Source organism: Gobio gobio, assembly GCF_949357685.1.
Source record: "Gobio gobio genome assembly, chromosome: 18".
Lineage (NCBI taxonomy): Eukaryota > Metazoa > Chordata > Actinopteri > Cypriniformes > Gobionidae > Gobio > Gobio gobio.
This window is the reverse complement of record NC_137111.1, coordinates 6,887,331-6,908,234: the sequence shown is the minus strand read 5'-3', so window position 1 is coordinate 6,908,234 and position 20,904 is coordinate 6,887,331. Positions and strand designations below refer to the sequence as shown.

The 20,904-nt window shown below is 41.4% G+C and overlaps 1 protein-coding gene across 1 annotated transcript in view; it reads right to left on the bottom strand.

Moving 5' to 3' along the window:
- The window catches only part of plpp4 (phospholipid phosphatase 4), a gene marked incomplete at both ends in the record, with an annotated part of 215,343 nt that overhangs the window by 33,866 nt on the left and 160,573 nt on the right, over positions 1-20,904 (bottom strand). The window contains 2 exons of the mRNA XM_079842887.1: positions 11,348-11,472; positions 15,345-15,408. Coding sequence (XP_079699013.1) covers positions 11,348-11,472; positions 15,345-15,408 — 189 coding nt within the window. The remainder of the gene's footprint in view (positions 1-11,347; positions 11,473-15,344; positions 15,409-20,904) is intronic.

The following is a 20,904-nucleotide window of genomic DNA, read 5'->3' as shown; positions in this document are numbered from 1 at the left end:
TTATTCACCGTATCCCCCAGAGTTAGAAAAGTCCATACACACCATTCTCATTTCCGTGCGTGCCATAACTCTGTCTGACGCACCCACCGCTAGCCAAGCTTAGCAAAAAAAGACTGGAGGTAAACGGCTCCAGCTAGCCTACTGCTCAATAAGAGAAAAAATAACGCCAACATTTTCCTATTTACATTTTGTGATGTGTATAGTGACATTGTGTTCTAATGGTGCATTCACACTGGACGCGATTGACGCGATTCGCGCGAGTGATTTACATGTTAAGTCAATGCAGAGACGCGAAATGGCATTCTGCGGCGCGGTTCGCACGAATAACGCGGCGCAAATGACGCAAATTGAGCGTTTTGAATGCGTGATTACCGCAAATCGCGCGAATCGCTCAAGTTGAAAAATCTGAACTGTGGCGGATATTTCGCGGTGCGTTAACCAATCACGAGCTTGCTCTAGTAGTGACAATAATGAGAAGAAAATCTGTATATTAATATCTGGTTCAGACAATATGATTATCACTGTGATAACATTAAATGACATGAAACACAACCCAGTCTCGTTTTGTTAAATGCAAGTTTATGTTTGATCAATAATACAAACATATAATTAAAAGGTATAATAAGCTATACATGAAATAAAGCAAACAATTCAGTCAAACATTCAAAGTCAGTGCTAGTCGGCTACAACGGTAACGTACAGTTATAGCCTAAAAATATAAAAGTTTTGAAACTTCACTTTGCCCTCAGCCTAAACGATTTGCCAGGGAACAAATTATAGATCCATGAGACCAAAGATCGCCCGTTACAAGACGAGACTGGGACGAGACACCACAGAGATATAAATAAACCACAGATTTGAGCTTTAAACAACTACATTATCGCCTGAAAAAGTCTTAAAACTACGTTTTGTCACACATTAACAGTAGATTTTAACAAAAAAAGACGTGTAAACACAGCCCATGTCAGCCATTTCTCAACAAGACGAGCCGGCTGGCAGAAGCCCCTCCCATGACGCGAATTCGCATCTGTTGTGCAGTGAATGTCACGTGCCAAATGAAGCGAGTAAACTCAAAATGTTCAAGCGTCCATCTTCGCGCGAACAGCGCAAATTATTCACGTCAATCGCGTCTGGTGTGAACGTCACATAAGACCGACGGAAAATGAAAATTTGTGATTTTCTAGGCCGATATGGCTAGGAACTATTCTCTCATTCCTGTGTAATAATCAAGCTCAATTATTAGTACACAATGTAGCCTAACTATACACATCACAACATGTAAATAGGAAAATGTTGGTGTTATTTTGTCTCTTTTTGAGCAGTAGGCTAGCTGGAGCCATTTACCTCCAGTCTTTGTGCTAAGCTAGGCTAGCGGTGGGTGCGTCAGACAGAGTTATGACACGCATGGAGATGAGAATGGTGTGTATGGACTTATCTAACTCTGGGGGATACGGTCAATAAGCTAAAGTCTAAAAAAGACGTTGTGTTCCTTTAAGATATCTTGTTTCTCCCATCAGCTTTAAACAGTTGTGACATTGCATGGATATCCACAAATAAAAATTAGGCAAATGCAATTACTGTTTTTCATACATATTAATGCATCAATATGTGATTTCCTGCTAGAATAAATGTGAGATTTGAGTATTTTGCTGTGTTCAGCTTTCCTTTACTTTGACCAGTCCCCCATTCCCATTAGCTCTGAAAAACACCCCACAGCATGATGCTACACCTCCGCGCTTCACAGTTGGGATTGTGCTGTATATGAGCAGTGCCTGATTTCCTCCAGACATGACGCTTAGAATTGAGGTTCATCAAACCAGAGAATCTTGTTTCTCACAGTGTGATATTACTTTTTTGTTGTTGTTGCAAACGTCTTTATTGAGGAGGGGCCTCTGCCATAAAGCCCAGCTCTGTGAAGTGATGCAGTGCTGGTTGCCCTTCTGCAAAATTTTGACATTGGTGGGGACATAAAATCAGTACCTACAGAAGGTTTTTAGCATTTATAAAAATATGATTAACTTTTGAACGCAATTTCATTTAATCTAAAGCCTTTATTTATAGATATGGTAGCCAACACAGTCCTAAAGTACTTTTTTATGTCAGTTACACATCTTTGATTATGTAAACCAACAAATTACAATGTAGCTTTCTGTATCCTATGCCTACATTCATAACTGGAAAAAAATTACACTTTATTTTAGGGTTCAATTCTCGCTGTCAGTGGGGCGATACCTTTTCAAAAGTACCTAAAGACCTAAAGAGTGCATATTAGTCCCTCAAACTTACATAATGGTTCCAAAAGTGTACATATTGGTACCTAAATGGTACATATTAGAACCTTTTTGAAACTGTTCCAGTGGCAGCTTTTGTACCTTTTTTCTGAGAGTGTAGTAGCTTATTATCATGCATATTACTAGGATATTGGCTGATTATTAGTACTTATAAAGCACATATTAATGCCTTATTCTGCATGACCATATTCTACGTCCCTAATCCTACCCAATACCTAAACTTAAACGTTACAAAAATCACCTTACTAACTATTAATACGCAGTAATTAGGAGTTTATTAAGGCAAAATTCATAGTTAAAATGTGTTCCCCAAACTAAAGTGTTACAAAAAAACATTACTCAGGGATTGATAGGTTTTTACTCTATATTGACTTGACGATGAGTTATACGATAAAGGTAACAAATGATGACTAGGAATCTCGATGCAGACTTTTTGATATTTTGGTATTAAAATGAATTAAACCAATGGTGATTCTTAAAAGAAAATGTGTATAACAATAACAAAAGCAGCTTTCACATGCATTCACTGTTGATGTCAATTTTGTGAATATTTGTTTGCTTTATACATTCAATTTAAGGAGAGTAAACTTTAAAATTCACTTACATTATGCTCTTGCTCTGTCATTGTTATTCACATACTTTAATGAGTATGGTATTTTCCTTTATCATATTTACTTTAACTTCTTAGACAATGTCAATGGTATTACCCATTTAAGGTGTTATTAGCCTTATATCAAGCCTTATTAAGTGGGGTCGGGAGCAGAGAATAGTATATGAATCAGGATGATTTTGTAAAAGAGAACCGGGTCACACTTTAGTTTAGGGGCCACTTCTCACTATTAACTATGACCTTTACCTCAATAAACTCCTAATTACTGCTTATTAATAGTTAGTAAGGTAGTTAAGTTTAGGTATTTGGTAGGATTAAGGGATGTAGAATATGATCATGCAGAATAAGGCATTAATATGTGCTTTATAAAAATGAATAAACAGCCAATATCCTAATAATATGCATGCTAATAAGCAACTAGTTAATAATTGCGATAATTAAAGTGATAATTGGACCCTTAACTAAAGTGTTACCTAGAATGATAAGAATCATAACATAACAAATAAGCATAAAACAACACGAAAGCATGATTGCCTTGGATTTGTGTCTGCAGCTATTTTTCTATGCAAATTTGAAGGGAATAAATAATAATATTGATAAAACTGCGCCAGGGTAATCTTAAGTCCTAATTAGACATGCTTAACTTTAGCTTTTGATGAGTAGGAATGGCAACAACAAGTGTTCCCATTCAGTCGGTCACGTTCGACGTACGTCGGACGTACCGACGAATTGGGATCACTTCTGGGAGCCCCTATCAGCTTCGAGCTATCTAGAACCGGGGCGCCTCCGCCCCCGCCAAGGCACCGCAGCAGCCTTCCACCAGCCGACGGCGTGGGGCCGGCCGTGGGAAGGATGTCCAGCCCGCTCAGGCCGCTGCCAAGCCAGGTGGCAAGCGTCGTCACAAGCGACCCTAAGACGGGCCGCCCAGAGATGGAGGAAACTGCTCTGAGGGAGATGGCTGCAGCACCACTCCTTCCCCCGGAGGAGGGCCGGGGGAAAATCTTTTGTTTTTCTGTTCCGCCGCTGGTCCCAGTGCCAGCGGCACCCAAAACATCAATAAAAGAGCAGTTTCCAATATCTCTGGGTGCCAAGAGAGCGCGCTTGGCGGTGGTCGACGCTCCCATGCCTCGCCACCCTCAAGTACCTCTCCCTTCGCCAGCAGGGGACGCCGGCTGTCGGGACGCACACAAGCGGCCTCCCCACACTCGCACGTCCCCTCCGCGGATGCAGGTAAGTGTTGCACAGCACACTCAGATCCCGCTCCGGGCCGCTCCCATGCCGTCCGAGCCGGATCCCTGCTTTCCGCCTCGCTGCCCCGCTGCGGGTACGTCTGTGGTGCCGACGATCCCCCTTGCTCGGAGTCTGGGAGCCAGGCTAGCACTTCCCAGCCCGTCTCGGTGGCTCATCCGTACCATCAGACTCGGCTATGCGATTCAGTTCGCCCGGCGTCCCCCCAAGTTCAGGGGCGTTCACTTCACGACTGTAGTGGAGGCGAATGCCCCCGTGCTCAGGGCGGAGATCGCTGTCCTACTGGCGAAGGACGCGATAGAGCCGGTCCCTCAAGCCGATATGAGGTCCGGGTTCTACAGCCCGTACTTCATTGTACCCAAGAAAGGCGGCGGGTTACGACCGATCTTGGATCTGCGATTCCTGAACCGGTCCCTTCACAGGCTGCCGTTCACGATGTTAACGCAGAAGCGCATCTTCAGATGCATCCGTCCCCGAGATTGGTTTGCAGCGATCGACCTGAAGGACGCGTACTTTCATGTCTCGATTCTCCCTCAACACCGGCCCTTTCTGCGCTTCGCGTTCGAGGGACGGGCATATCAGTACCGCGTCTTACCCTTCGGCCTGTCCCTGTCGCGTCTCATGTGATCATGAGACCCCGGCCTGGATATGTGCCCAAGGTTCCCACTACTCCCTTCCGGGACCAAGTGGTGAGCCTGCAAGCGCTGCCTTCGGAGGAGATAGACCCAGCCCTAGCTTTTCTCTGTCCCGTCCGTGCTCTCCGGACTTATGTGGACAGAACGCAAAGCTTCAGGACCTCAGAGCAGCTCTTTGTCTGTTACAGAGGACAGCAGAAGGGAAAGGCTGTCTCCAAGCAGAGGATGGCCCACTGGATAAAGGATGCCATCGTCTTGGCTTATCAGTCCCAAGACGTGCCCTGCCCACTCGGGTTAAGAGCCCACTCCACTAGGGGTGTTGCCTCTTCCTGGGCGCTGGCTCGTGGCGCCTCGCTGACAGATATTTGTCGAGCTGCGGGCTGGGCGACACCTAACACGTTCGCTAGATTCTATAGCCTCCGTGTAGAGCCGGTTTCTTCCTGTGTGCTCACTTCCCATAGTCAGTAACACCGAAGTGCCCGTTCTAGTGTCGGCTTGCTGCGCCATTCCCTCCCCTATGGTAGACGGATGCGTGCGCTTATTTTACTCCAGTCGAGTTCCCCGGAACGGCGAACCTTGTTGAGTCCTCCGCAACCCGCGGCAGTCGGACGTGGCGGAGCGTTCGACGCCAGGTCTAACACTCGTATGCATTGGTGGAACTTGTGTTAGGCTGGGTTCCATATGTAGTGACCCCCACGGCGGTCCCATATGTGTATTCTTCCACGGTACGGCTCCCTACGGCGAGCCCGTGTCTTTCCCTCGGCAGAGTTCCCTCTGCTGTCCCAGGTACGTGTTGTCTCCCTCCTAATTAGCCGGGGCCACCCCTGGGACTTCCGTATGTTGTGCTGCCCACGGCCAGCCCATACGTGTATTCTCCACATGGTAACTCCCTCTGGGCATGATGTGGCTTCCGCAGCTGCCTTCACAGGCATGCTTTCCCAGCGTTATCCAATACAGTCAGCTGAGTGGGTCTTGCGGAACAGCAGCTTTGACTCTCCCTGCGTGAACCTACCCGCCCGCATCAGATCGGGGTCCGTGGGGCTCATCGCTTGCGCTGGAAGTGGTAGTAACTATGGCGTTTTCCATAGGGGATCCCAATTCGTCGGTACGTCCGACGTACGTCGAACGTGACCGACTGAATGGGAACGTCTCGGTTACGTATGGTAACCCTCGTTCCCTGAAGGAGGGAACGGAGACGTACGTCCCGTCGCCACAGTTGCTGTACCATCACTGCAGGTTGAGCCACTACGTTTGGCTCCTCAGTGAAAAACAGCGTGCATTCGCTCTCGCTTCCTGTTTATACCCGCGGCGCGGGGCGGAGCGCGAGATGCAAATCTCGCACGCCAATTGTTCATTGGCCGGTTCTAGATAGCTCGAAGCTGATAGGGGCTCCCAGAAGTGATCCCAATTCGTCGGTACGTCCGACGTACGTCTCCGTTCCCTACTTCAGGGAACGAGGGTTACCATACGTAACGGAGACGTTTTTGCTTCTCAAAAGTCAGTTTTCTATCTTGACAAAAGCAGCTGGAAATTACTTTTGAAGTGTTGGGGCTTGGGGAAAGGCCGAACAAAGTATGTGTTACAAAGTCAGACTTTGTAGTTTCTGTTTTAATTTGTTGGCTTGTCACTGTCCTAATATGGAATAAATGCATTTATTTACTCTCTACACGGTAATAAAGAAGGATTGTGCCTGCAGTAAGTGCCAAGCCACCATAACATCTGAGACCAAAGCGTCTTTCAGCTTAATAAATGCACCATCTCTAATGCACATGCACAAACCTCAACCTCATTAGTAGCAGACTAATAAAATGCTAAAACAACTTTTCCATCATAATCTTCTTCCTTTGTTCTTCTACCGCTCTGAACAGAAAATAGTGAAGATATTTTTTTTACAGGCCTATACATACCAAATGCCTTAGAAGAGGGTTTTTGAAATGCTGAACTAAAAGGCCAGACGAGGCGAAAGGATTTGTACAGAAGGCACGCAAGCAAAATGTTTGGCTGTCATAGTAACTTTTATTCTTCTTTCTTTAAGTTCTTTAATTTAGCCAGGATTGCTTTTATAGTGGTTTCTCTTTGTGTTATTGTAGATTAGTGGTCGCCAACCCTGGTCCTGCCGTAGACTGCACACTTTAGAGGTCACTATTTAGAGGTTATGCCTGGTACAATTTTGGGCTGTCCTAGAAGAAAGATGACCAATCGTGGCAAATTTTGTGGTCGTGGCTCCGAAACAGTCGTACAGTGAGAGATGTTCAAAGACGGCACGGTCTTGCGAACAAAAATAGCCTGTGATCCTTTTCAGTGTCAGAAATTTAGCATGATCGTCTACTGACTAGCCAATAAATATGCAGCATGTAATGGCAAAACTTAAAAAAACAACCTTAAAACTACTTACATCAAGCTCCATTAATAAAATTGGCATGCCATGTTGGCCTCTTTTGGGGGCTTGAGGACAAGGGTTTGGAACCACTGTAGTAGAAGGCACATTCAGTGTCCTTGACAGCAGATGTTGTTGTCACTTGATGCAATTACCTAAAAAGTCAGTAATGTTGCTGTGTGGTGTTCAATATCTAATCCCTTTTCATATCTCAATGGTGCTGGCTGATTGGTCCTTTACATGCAATCTGCATGCAATCACTTCTTCACCACATATTGCATGGCACAAGCTGATTGGCGTCTTCTGATTCTAAATATTTAAATAATCTGGTTCAGTGTTTGCTGTAGGCCAGTCCTGGGCTGCTTTTAAAGGTGTCATGAACTGGCTTTTTAATTTTTTTATACTGTTGTCTGAGGTCAACTTATGACATTCGTGTGGTTTTTACATTCAAAAACATTATAATGAATAAGTAATAGGCTATTTTCTGCCTTGGTTTTGAGGCTCTCTGAAGAAACTGTCGGTTTCTATGGGCGTGCCGCACTGAACACTTGAAAGTAAACGCCCACGGCTAGGATTGGATAAGATTTGCATATTTAATGAGCTTCAGCTCCCCTCAGTAGCCTACATGTGGGAATCGTCTGGGGAAACGCTCACAGGACTCATCAAACAAGCACAAAGATTCATCTCTCATCCACCCGCGATTGATTGGAATGTGATTTTTGTATTACTTGGCCGGCCCGATGTGAAAATAACGCGAACCGTACATACACACGTGCGCAAACTTTTCTGAAAATCAGACCAATGATCTAGAAGGAGTTTGAAAAGTAAGTTTTCAAAGAATTAAAAAATGGCGGATGGCGGATTTCAAACAAAAATAATTGGTATCATCGTTCACGGTAGGACTCAAGGAATCTATCAAAACCAGTGTCATAAAATTTTTTAAAAAGCTAGTACAATTTATGCAAATTTCACATATCAAGTTTGATACAAAATATGCGGACCCACTTAATATTAGGGTGGTCTTAACTACTATGTACTAAAATTTTAATTAATAATTTGATACATTGCACTTATTGTGTAAATACATGTTTTTACATTGTACTTACATTTAAAAAAATACCTGCATGTAATTACATCTGTAATTAATTTCTGTAGTCACATTTGTAATTACACAGTTGACAATTCCCTTACACCTAACTCTACCCTTAAACTTACCCATACCACCACACCTGTCCCTAACCCTACCCGTATTCCACCTCAATATCAGCAAAAGTGTTTTGCAATACAATTTGAAAACAGTATGTACATTATACTTATTTTTTTATGTAAGTACATAGTACTTACGGCCACCTAATATAAAGTGGGGCCAAATATGCTGATGCATTCACAAATAGCTTTTTATGATAATATTCAAAATGGCAAACAAGAAAAATGGCCGATGTGTAAACTGGGTATCATTCGACTCGGTATGCTGCACCAAACTAAAAGAGAGCAGTTTTAGCAAACCATTCAGAAGCTTTCATTTTCATATCTCCTGAACAGTGGGTAGTGCTGTCTTGAAACTATGCTTGAGCTTCAGGTCATGCTTGTGATACCAAGATTCATCTCAATACACTAAAGAAGGGGTTCTCATCTCTAGCCCCCGAGGCCCACTTTCCTGCAGAGTTTAACTCCAAACTTGATCAAACTCATCAGCCTGTGACTTTCTAGTCATCCTGAAGAATGGTGTTTGAATAGGGCTGGAGCTAAACTCTGCAGGAGATATACACTGTAAAAAAAAGTCAGTAAAAATAGGGCATAATGTACTGTATAAATATGAAGGAATTTTGCGTATTGTTTTTTTTTACAGGTGTTTTACCTGTATTTTGAATACCACATTGCATTAGTTTGTGTTTTAAGGGTTAACAGAAAATTTCCGTAAAATTACTGGATAATGTCCTGGCAGAAAATGACCAGTACATTTTCTGTCTTAAAAAAAAATAAAATACAGTGTACCCTCACATCCATTTTGCTCTTTATCAAATTTATTTGCACATTACTCAGTCGTTTATTGGTCTATCAACTATATTTTTGCCAAAATGGTGTCAGAATGATCTGGGCCAGTTTGGATGAATATCAGACCGGCTGTCTTGGGCAATTTCAGAAAACATCGGTTCCACTCTCACAGGTGCAGGTGATATTAACATGAGTGTTAAACAAATATCAATGTCACATGAAGAGCATCAACTCAATGAGTTTGCAAATGACACTGAGCTGAAGACGTAATATCCTAAGATAGCTGCAAAGGCTTTTAAATATTTACTTCCCTTTCCAACTTCATACCTTTGCTAAACAGGGTTTTCGACACTGACAGACACTAATACAAGTTACGGAGATGACTAGACTTTTAAACCCCCCAATGCCTCCAGGTAGCTATTTCATGCATGCAAAGTCAAGTCCTATCTGCTTTAATTGGGAATTGCTGAAATCTTCAAACTGCTTGACAAACTCACATGAATAGAATTTTTTCAAATCGGCATTCAGTCTGACTCTCATGAATGTGATTTCTCCTCGAGCAGACGTTAAAGCTCATATTTTAGGTTCATCCAGCAATGCACATATGCATTCATAAGTGCAAGTCCTTGCAAATTCTGTCATATTGCATGTTGCAGTTTCCCATTAATAGTAATATGAGTGAACTCTCTGGTATCTACAGTCTTTATTTCATGCCTAACTCGAGTGCCATATTTCATTTAAACATATACATGTCACAATGTTGTGTAGTATGAAGTGCACGAAGATAAAGGTTCAAAGTTCAAAATATTGTTTAATGACATCCATTTTATATACTAGCTAGAAACTAGACACTGACACAAACTAATAATGTTAACTCATACAGTAGGTACAGTTATACAAAATATACAAAAATTTGTTATAATATAAATTTTTTATAATAAATGACAACGCAATATTCTTTATATTTTAAAATCGGCTTTTCTACCCCAAACACAAATGTCTGGGATACAATGGTTATTGGTATGAATATATTGCTGATATGCAGTAAACGCACAGGGGAGAATGACGACTCCAACTCCTGCGAGGACTTCACTGCAAAAAAATGCTCTTCTTATTTAGTATTTTTGTCTTGTTTCTAGTCCAAATATCTAAAAACTCTTAAATCAAGATGCTTTTACTAGATAAGTAAAATGACACAAGATATTTTTTCTCGATTTCTGGGGGGAAAAAATCAATAAACAATCATTAAAACAAGCAAAATGATCTGCCAATGGGCTTGTTTTTGTCCCAAACAGAAACAAGATTATTTTTCTTACCCCATTGGCAGATCATTGTGCTTGTTTTAAGCAAAAAACTCACTGCATTTTGATTTTTTTCCCCCAGAAATCAAGAAAAAATATCTTATGTCATTTTATTTACCTAGTAAAAGCATCTTTATTTAAGAATGTAGATTTTAAGAAATGTTTAGATATTTGGACTGGAAACAAGACAAAAATACTAAGTAAGAAAAGCATATTTTGCAGTGTTCAGATGACGCAATCAAAAAGCACCTAATGCTAAATTTTTCTATATATCCTAATCATTTGTTAACAACATGTATTCTTTAGTTCAATGAGCTCATTGTTTATGCCTTAAAGTAATACAGTGTTTAAATTAATACATTGTTAGCTAACTGCGTGATTTGTATATGCACATTTCTGAAATTTATAACTTGGACACAGTCACCTCTGAAAACAGATCACACATTCATGCATTTCCTGTAAAGCTGCTTTGAAATGATATGTATTGTGAAAAGCGCTATACAAATAAATGTGAATTGAATTAGAATGAGAATGTAAAAAATGTCTGTTTGCATCACTGTATCTTGGTGCTGATTGGAGCAGCTGCTGCCTGTTACAACTGACACTACATGCTCCCTTATACAGGTTTGATAGTTTGGTAACACTTTATTTTAAGGTCACATAGTTACTACGTAAATTATGCATAATTACAACTAACCCTAACCCTAGCTGTAACTCTATAGTAGGCTACTGTAAGTAGCTACATGTAGTTAATTCATATTACTCATAACTTATTTGACTTAGTACACTGTAACTATGTCACCTTAATATGAAGCGTAACCAAAAGTTTAGACAAATATATACAACTAAAGCAAATCAATCATGTGTTAAGCTTACGCATTGGCACTTACAGGAGGAATGGCTGCTGGGAAAACTCTTCCGGCCCTCAGACACCAGGTCTGGCTCTCCAGTACACAGCATCTTGACATTCATTTGGCCATCAGGGAAACAGCGGTGGAAGTAGTCTGGCCTTGGCCTGAGATTAAGATCAGTATCAGAGATCTCCAATGGTAAAAACATGATCACAAACATTACCACAAATATCCTAATACAGAGCTGCAAAACCCAGTTCCTGGAGGGCTACAGCCCTGCAGAGTTTAGTTCCAACCCTGCTCCAACATGGACGTGATTTCAAGTACAACATGTACTGGATCAACTTCTTTGTTGGTCCTGGAACAACATTTCAATCAACCATTCAGATTTGAGAGACAAGTTTACAGTTTATGTCAGGTTTTGGCTTACAACCAAGGTTACATGCTTCTACATCAGTGTTATTCACCTATAATTTCCCTCTTATTTTAGGGAGAAGTTATGGGTAAGGTTAGGTTTTGGGGTAGGGAGATGGTTTAGGACTACATTTTTGGACAGGAATTTTGTTCCAGGATCAACTAAATATGTCTTAATTGGCAAAATCACGGTCACATGGTACAAGTAGGAAATCTACTTGAACCACTTCACAGACAATGAGTGGAAAGAGAAATTTAGATTGTCACAACAGTAATCTATTAAATGTCATTTATTATATGTATTTATTCTAAGCTTGTTCCGTGCGTCATACGCCATTACTCCATTTCTAAGACATTGCATGTGCTTTCCAGTTTTGGTTTTTAATCCGATCAAGTGTTTACATGTCCTATCGAACGAATTAGAAAAGGTTTATCCCACTCCCCTCAAACTGATGGAAATTTCAATCGTTTTGGGCATTTTCATTTCGATTGAGGTGTTTACATGGAGTATTTTTATTGGGATTGGACTTTTAAACCAATTGAAATCGGAATACAATACTCAATGTAAACACACCTATTTATGTCACCTATGCCTCAAAAAGATTTGCTTATGCCATCACCCCTCAGATTGCCAACAAAGGAAGCAAAAGCAGGACAGAGGTTCACTTGCGCTGCATCAGTAGCTAGTTGTAAAAAAAAGATGCATCTTCAGCAGTTTCTGAATGGCTATAGACTCAGCAGCTCCGGTGGAGATAGGCAGGTCATTCCACCACTTAGTGAGCTTAGGTTTATCAGCCGTGAACACTGACCCACTCAAGCAGATAAAACCTGGGAGCCAGGGGTCAAACCAAAATTAAGATTGAAAAATCAGATAAAAGTGTTCAGAGAGGTCCAGCCAACCGCAACCTAAATATCCTCCTCCGCTAAACAATGCTTGGGAAGAAGTTACTCTCCTAGTAGAGTTTGCATGAATGCCCAGAGGCAAAGTCAATTCATGAGCATGGTAAGCTGCAGAGATAGCATTTCTCTTCTTAGTAGCAGCTGCATCCTTGTTACAACCACTGTAACAGACAAATTGCTGCTCAGTCCTACACCACTGGCTAGTGTGGTCAACGTGAACCCTTAATGTCATAACTGGACAAAGAGTGTGCAACCTTTCATCCTCCCGAGACTCAAAAGGTGGGGGAACCTTGGCAACATACCACGATCTATGTCGCAACAAGATCTTCACCAAGCCAGGAATGAAATCCAAACTGGAAGGGCTCACTAAGTCTCTGATCCTCTTAAGAGAGGATAGAGACAATAGTAAGACTGTCTTAAGAGACCATCTTAAGAAAAACTCCATGAGGCTGACTCCAACAGTTCAAACTGAGAGTCCATCAGTCCCATGAAGGAATACGTGTAGGCCTTAGCGGGAAACCAATGAATGTTCCCACTGAACCAATAGGGCAGTGGACTGGGTCCAACTCCCACTCCCTTCACCACAACACAAAGAGCCGTGACTTCTAAGAATAAAGACGCTTCATAGAAGCTCTAGAATTCAAAATGGTTTCAGTTATCTCAGAAGAAAGGCCAGAATCAATTAGAGTGCTCCGAGACCAGGTCTAAAGGTCAAACAGATACACCTTTATCTTATCAAACCTCGGTCAGACCACACTTACACTGTAAAAAAAAATCAGGTCTCCAATTGAACATTTTCTAGTGACTGATCACATCTACATTTTTCAGTTGGCCCAAGTGAATTTCTGTGAATTGATGCAATTTAATTCACAGAAATTCAATTTGTCTTGAAAAATGCAAATAGAAAAAATTAAGATGTGATCAGTCACTAGAACATTTTCAATTGGAGACCTGATTTTTTTTTTTTTTAGTGTACTACTTAAGGGTGTAACCTCCTCTTATGGTCCTCAAACTGTGCCTTGATTAGTTTTGTCTACACACTGATCCGTGTTACCCCTGTCGGAGTCTGTTTTCACCAATTGAACATCATGAATCGATATTAGAATGTCTGAGAAGTGACATGATATAATCTGGTGACTGTTGCCATTTTTCTGCATTTGTCAGTGCAGTGTGAATTGGCCTTTTCTAGTATCTGATTTTGCAGATAGTTTGCTTCTGAATATAAAAATGAAGACATGTAAAGTACTTGCTCTGGCCCTTTTTGGATGATTATGTTCCATTGTTCTTCTTGTTGTTGTCTGTTGTTGTTATGCAATCAGGAAGGGACAATTGGTCACTGTGGTATTTGTCCCGCCGGGCACGCATGTCTCAGCGTCAACGAAGTGCTCAGTGCATCATCACACTGCTGACATTGATTAATAGCAACACTCCCATTTAAAACAACTGAAAAAATATTATGGCCTTAGAAAAAAAAGCCCCCCCCCCCCCCTTAAGAGACAGAAACTTCTTCTGTGTCCAGAGTAGAACGTGCCTCGCTAACTTTTACAGGGAGTGAGAATGTATTCCCCCTTGATGATTCAGATAAGAGATCACCAACATGTTGTCCATTCTGATCAACACTGGGCAGTACCGAGAGTCCAGAAGGATTTTCTTTTCAATGTCAGAAAAACCACCAACAGAGCTGGGTGCGCTTTCAGACTCAATAGACTGGACGGTCTTGAGAGACCATGCCCCAGCCTACCAAAGAGGCATCCGTCGTGATCGACTTGCGATGACAGACACCTAGCCAGACACCCTGCATCAAAAACCAGGGTCATGTTCAAAGTAAAAGAGTACAAAATCCCTTGCAAGCAACTCGAGAAACCAGACTCTACCTGGGAAGTAGGCACTTCCTCTATGGTTCCTTTCTCCAAAAGAGAAAGTATTTCCTGACTCAGTACTGGAGTTTTCCTTTAGTACTGGACAACAGTCATGGAAAACACTCTGTTGAAGCAAGAATAACCACATCGGAATTGGTTTATCCATGTTGTATGGTTTGTAAAACCCAGCAAGATACATTGTGCAGAAGTTGCCGAACATACTTCTTTCCTCAGAGTCGACAGTCAGATAGGTAGATCAAGTACTTCACACACATTTCATGTGTCATCATTTGTAATAAATCACTCACATACAGTTATCTGAAAATTATGCCCTAATGGCAGAATAGGAAGATAACGACTCACTACATATGTCAGATAAACCACTTACTGAAGAAAATAAATCTGAGGAGTGATGCCACGAGCATGTCCTTTTGAGATATAGGTGACATGTGCCACGGTGGGGTGTGTAAGCTCCATCAGCCAATACATTTCTGTGATTCTAGACAATCGAAATACCTGGAGGGTGCAGCTACAGCACTGAGAGAACCTATGATACAAAACATGAGAAGTCCACCATTGTTTGCTAACTGCGCCCATCTAATCCATAGCTTGTATTCTGCACCACTGTGTCTGTCTTTGTTCACCCCTCCAGTGTGTATTTTAACATTTATCACCTAGCCTTGATTACTTCCATTGTAAGCGCCTTACTATAGCTGTGATTTGTTTTTGTTTTTTTTTGTAAAGAATACTGAAAGATGAGTCTAAATCGTTTCTGTGATTCAGTTTTTATTGAACCCGGAACGTTCCTTTAAAGTGGTATAAAATTCTGATGGAAAGGTACAGAAATCATGTTTTTACATTACCTGCCGACTATCAACTTGATGGTATTTGTGAAGACGCCGTTCAGAGCTAGTGCAAGAGATACCGCTGCAAAATAGAGAAAACAAGAGACAGGCAGGTTAATAATGACTTTGTTTCCTTGACAGCATTCACAGTTAAGTGACCTTAAAACAACACTATTATGTCCTATACAGCAACAGTTGTGTTCACTATTTATGCCTGTTAAATACTTATTATATTTACATTTAACCATTCAGCAGATGTTTTTGTCCAAAGAGCAACAATATGTAAGTGCTGTGAAGACCCAGTTAGTCTAGCACAGTACACATAGCAAGTTTTTTTTAAAATACATTTTAAATCTTTGTAGGTTTCAACTGAAATTTCTTGTTTACTGTAAAACCTTTTCAAGTGCTTGATAATAATGGAGAGTGAGTAGACATAACTATCCTTTGCATTAACCACCCTCACTCACTGAATCAAAGCCATTACTCGGATAGCTTCTGTCCATAATTTATTGCACTACCTTAATCCACTACTATAATCTATATACTATAACATATCATTGCATACCTCCATCTGTAAAATTCTGTTTATAGTAATAGCCATCTGTATATTATATTAAATTCATAGTATATATTCACCTGTAAACTCTGTTTATAGTAATAGCCATCTGTATATTTATTCACTGTACTGTACATATTCACCTGAAAATTCAGTTCTGTTTATAGTTTATAGTAATAACCATCTCTCTATTTATACATATTTATATATATTCAGTACATATCCATGTCCTGCACTTATGCAACCGTTGTATATCCTGTACTTGCTGCTATTGCACTTCTGGTTAGACCTAAACTGCATTTCGTTGCCTTGTACTTGTACTTGTGTAATGACAATAAAGTTTAATCTAATGTAATCTAATCTAATTACCAATGCAGGGTAGATTACTTACAAATTGTTGGCTGTTATTGATTTCAGATTACATGGTGAGAATTATAATTAGTAACAATCTAATACATTACACATTTTAGATCATATAATCTACCTTTTGATTACTTTTGACATACCTTTTTTCTTAGAATTGCAAAATATAAACTTGCAAATGTTACAAAGTCAGGATTGTGTGAAATAAAGTCACAATTTTGTGTTATAAAAAACAAGTTTTGATACTTGTATCATGTTGATTTGAATAGAATAATATTCCATATTGATATAAGAATACAAAGAAAAAAAAAAAAAGAAAAAAAAAATTAAACATTAAACATTTTTGGGTTTCCCAAACTGGGTTTTGTGAAGGAACAATAGGGAACAATACTTCCATTAACGTCACATATGCTGTTGGCGTTTACTTGCAATTCTGAAAGAGGTAATTTCCCTTGAAACTGTGTTTTTGACAGAGAGTTAAAAGTGGGATGGAAAATCATAATTTTTACAAATATTTCAACTTCCCTTTCGAGGGAACTTGTGCTACGTCATAGTAGCGATGCTGTGGGAACACCTCTGGGTGATTGCGTCTTGAAGCAGATGTGAAATCAGAGTTGCTGATGCTTATGGCAGACCCCTCAGAGGGGGAACAGTCAACACCACATTATATGGTTCTGCCAACCTCGCCACCATTGGTGCTTCGGGGCACAGCACTTTCCAGCGAGTTCAGGTCTCAGTGTCCACCTGGGTTCGTTGTGGTACTAGGAGACTCGCACACTCAGAGGAAGTTACTAGAGGAGCTAGTTCAGTTGTTTCCTGCCCATTATCTGATTCAGGGCGCGAGTTGACTTCTCGCATAACACCAAAGGCCAATCTCAAGAGACTGTTTCCCTTAGTAGACCAGAGGCTACAGAAATTAGTTCTTACCCATCCTCGATTTCAACAGGGTCATTCCTTCAGTGGTCAGCCCCAAACAGGCTCTGATAATGGAACAAGAAGTAGTAACTCTATTGGAACAAGGGGGCCATAGAGCATGTTCTTCCATCGGAGAGAGAGTCCGTGTTCTACAGCCGATACTTCATCGTTGCAAAGAAAGATGAGGGTTTACGTCCTGTTCTAGATCTGTGCCAACTGATCAAACGGTCACTCGGTCAAAGATTTCAAGTTCAAGAAGTTAACATTGAAACAAATAATGGCTCAAATCAGATTCGAGGACTGGTTTGTCACGATAGACCTCAAGGACGCATACTTCCACGTATCCATCCTTCCACAACACAGGAGATTCCTGAGGTTTGCTTTTGGGGGCGAAGCATAGCAATATTAGGTTCTTCCCTTCATTCTAGCTCTATCACCCTGCACTTTCACCAAATGCATGGATGCAGCTTTGGCTCCACTGCTACTCCAGGGCATTTGCGCATTAATTCATATCGACGATTGGTTGATATTAGCTCCTTGTCGACACTTATGACAGATGCTTCTCTCACGAGCTGGGGAGAGATCATGAGTGGTCACTCAGCACAGGTTGTGTATAGGGACCAACATATTTCGTGGCACATAAACTGCCTGGAGATGATGGCTGTCTTTCTAGCTTTGAAACACTTCCTCCCAGACCTACAGACAAGTCCATACAGACAACACATTGGTGGTAGCATATATATAAATAGTCAGGGGGGTCTAAAGTCATGCCTACTTTATAAACTGGTGCACCTGATCCTCCTGTGGGCTCGAAACCTGGGGCCAGACATCCTGTCAAGGCAGGAAAGGAGGCCCGGGGGATAGAGGCTCCACCCCAAGGTGGTGGAGCAGATATGGAGGGAGTTTGGCCAGGACATTACACTGTCTGCTCTAGATCTGCCTCACGCATCCAGCTCCTCTAGGGCTGGATGCCATGGTGCATCTGTATGCTTTTCCCCCAATCGCTCTGCTCCCGGGAGTTCTGGAGAGAGTCTGTTGGGACCGTCTATTGCTAGTAGCCCCGTTCTGGCCGGCCGAGTGTGGTTCTTGGGCCTTATGTCCCTCTTTGACAGCTCCTCTTGGTAAATTCCGATCAGGGGGGACCTTCTGTCTTTCAGTCTTTCACCCCTGCCCAGAGTTGTGCAAGCTGTGGGTTTGTCCTCTGAGGGGGGCCCAACTCATAGACTCGGGTCTCTCAATTGAGGTTGTGGAAACCATACTTCACTCCAGAACACCCTCCATGAGGAAACAGTACGCACTGAAGTAGAGCATTTTTTGTGGTGCAAAATGAATCAGCTGGAACGGTTCTCCGTAGGGTTATCCCCCTCTACATTAAAGGTTTACGTGGCGGCCATAGCGGCTTAACACGTACCTTTCGGTGGTAAGTCTTTGGGGAGGTTGGTGACACGTTTCCTCCATGGTGCTTTGAGGCTTAGGTCTTCAATCTGCACAAGAGTACCGGCCTGGTATCTGGCCGTTCTATAGGAAGGTCTATCTTTGGCTCCCTTTGAACTATTGGAAACTGTCCAGTTAATTTTCTGACTCCGAAAACTGTGTTTCTTTTAACCATAGGCCCTTTCTACCACTCCTTTGTGCGGAGAATTGACACCAGGAATGATGAAAGCATTCTCACACCCGAGACCGGGGTATGTGCCTAAAGTGCCAACTAATGTGCCATGGCCCATATCTCTGCAGCCTTTCTGTCCTCCTCCCTTTTCAAACTCGGACCAGGAAAAGCTACATTTGGTGTGTCCAGTTAAAGCACTTGACACTTATGTCCACAAAGCTGCCCTGTGGAGAAAGTCAGATCAGTTATTCCCGCGTCCAAGCAGACGCTGAGCATGTGGATAGTCGTGGCTATTTCATTTCACGGTATACCTTTTTTAGAAAGAGTGCTTTTCCACGCTTTAGTCTAGTGGACACAACACTGGCATTTGTGTGGATCGCGTTCAACTCTCAAGGTAGTTTGAGGCACTCATGGCAATGCATTTGCAGTAGGTAGCTCTATTTTTGCTTGATTCTCTCGAGGGACCTGAAGGCATTCGGTGTGATGCTCTCTTGAGAGATGAGAGTCAAACATCTGCACCTCGTGGTTTGGGTCCCACAGCTGCCGTGGCAGCAGGACGGGATCGATTGTGAGGATTGTAGGTTGAGCGTGAGGAGTTTTTCCCTTTTGGGATTCTCCTGATATGTTTCTATACATAAAGTTGATTTGCCAATTCACCCTCTATAATTAACTGGTCATGAATAGACAAGACACAATTCAAAAGCATTAAGAATAAATACAAGTAATTTTAAACTATTCTAGGCCTAAGGATAATAATCCTGTACCTGGCACTGTAAAACACACAGCCACACACTCCATTGAAAATGAACTGTTGGGAAAGAAATTCAGAAAAGCTTCCTGTGCTATTCTTTACCATCCCCTTTTACTTCTGCTGTCTGTCTCTCTACCCATTAAAACAGTCTGTTCATCAGCTTGAAACAAAAAAATGTTCAGTTTGAAGGGAACGACAGCATTATTAGAAAGTTGTGAAAGCTTCTTGAATGAAACATCATTAGCAGTGAGAGTTTCTATTCTGGGTTTCTGTCGCCTGTTTAAACAGTCTTCTCAAAATACACCACCTAAGATACTTCACTGGAACCTCTGAAATGTTTGAATTGAAGGGAAGAAATAACTTGCCGTGATGCATGACCCTCCACAGAAGTACTTTACAAACTGAGAATAAATGCTCTGCTCATAGTCTTCATTTCTCTCACCCGGTAATGGTATCTTTTTTTTTTAACACTTCACATCTGAAAGATCACATTGTGGTCCTGTTTGTCTTTCCGTAATGAAATCAGGTTTAATGTCCTGACACTTTTGTAATTGTGCAATTTAAAACCGCCATCTTAATAGAAAAGCACATGGTAGTTTTATTTTTTCTTCTCCCGAAGGCTTTTTAATTAGATTTGTAAAACTTTCTTTTAATGGCTTTGACTTCGTTCACTCATTCGCTCTGGTGACATTCTCAATTCAGTTTGGAATTTTCCATCAAGTCTCCATAATATCCATAATCACATGTGTGGAGGCCACAGGGATTTTTAGAATATGTTTTAAAGATGCAGTTCAACTGAAATATGTGGAGAAAGGAGAAATATGTAACAAAAACACCACAAAATTATAGAAAAATAATCCACGTCATACAATAGCTTTGCGTGAGAAGCAGACATAGATTTAAGAAATATTCATCAAAAATCTTGCCATCTGCTGGAGCTCTCAAATCTCATTCAAAAAGTTATTTCAAACTCATTATACCAGACGTCAAACCTGGTGCGACCTTGAAGCTGATATTTCAGTAAGATTAAATTAAATTTAAGAGCGACAGTGAAGGCCCGGCTTTCATGATATGCTTTAATGGTGCTCTTTTGGTATTGTTTTGTAATAATTTGTGACTGACAGTAAATATGTGTTTATTTTCATTGTATGGAAAAGATTAGTTCAGAGAATGAATTTGGGTTGAAATTACTTTTCACATTAGTGGGAACAAACCATTTAACAGAATTCTGTGATTTGGGTCGGTAAGGGTAGCAGCCGATTTTTGGGCCGCACAAATAAAATTCAGCAGAGAAGAAAAGTTCTTTCAAGAGTCCCTTATGTGAGTGTGTTGGCCCTGCACAAAACAAATAAAAACCCATCACATTCCCAGGCTGCTCGTTGAGGCT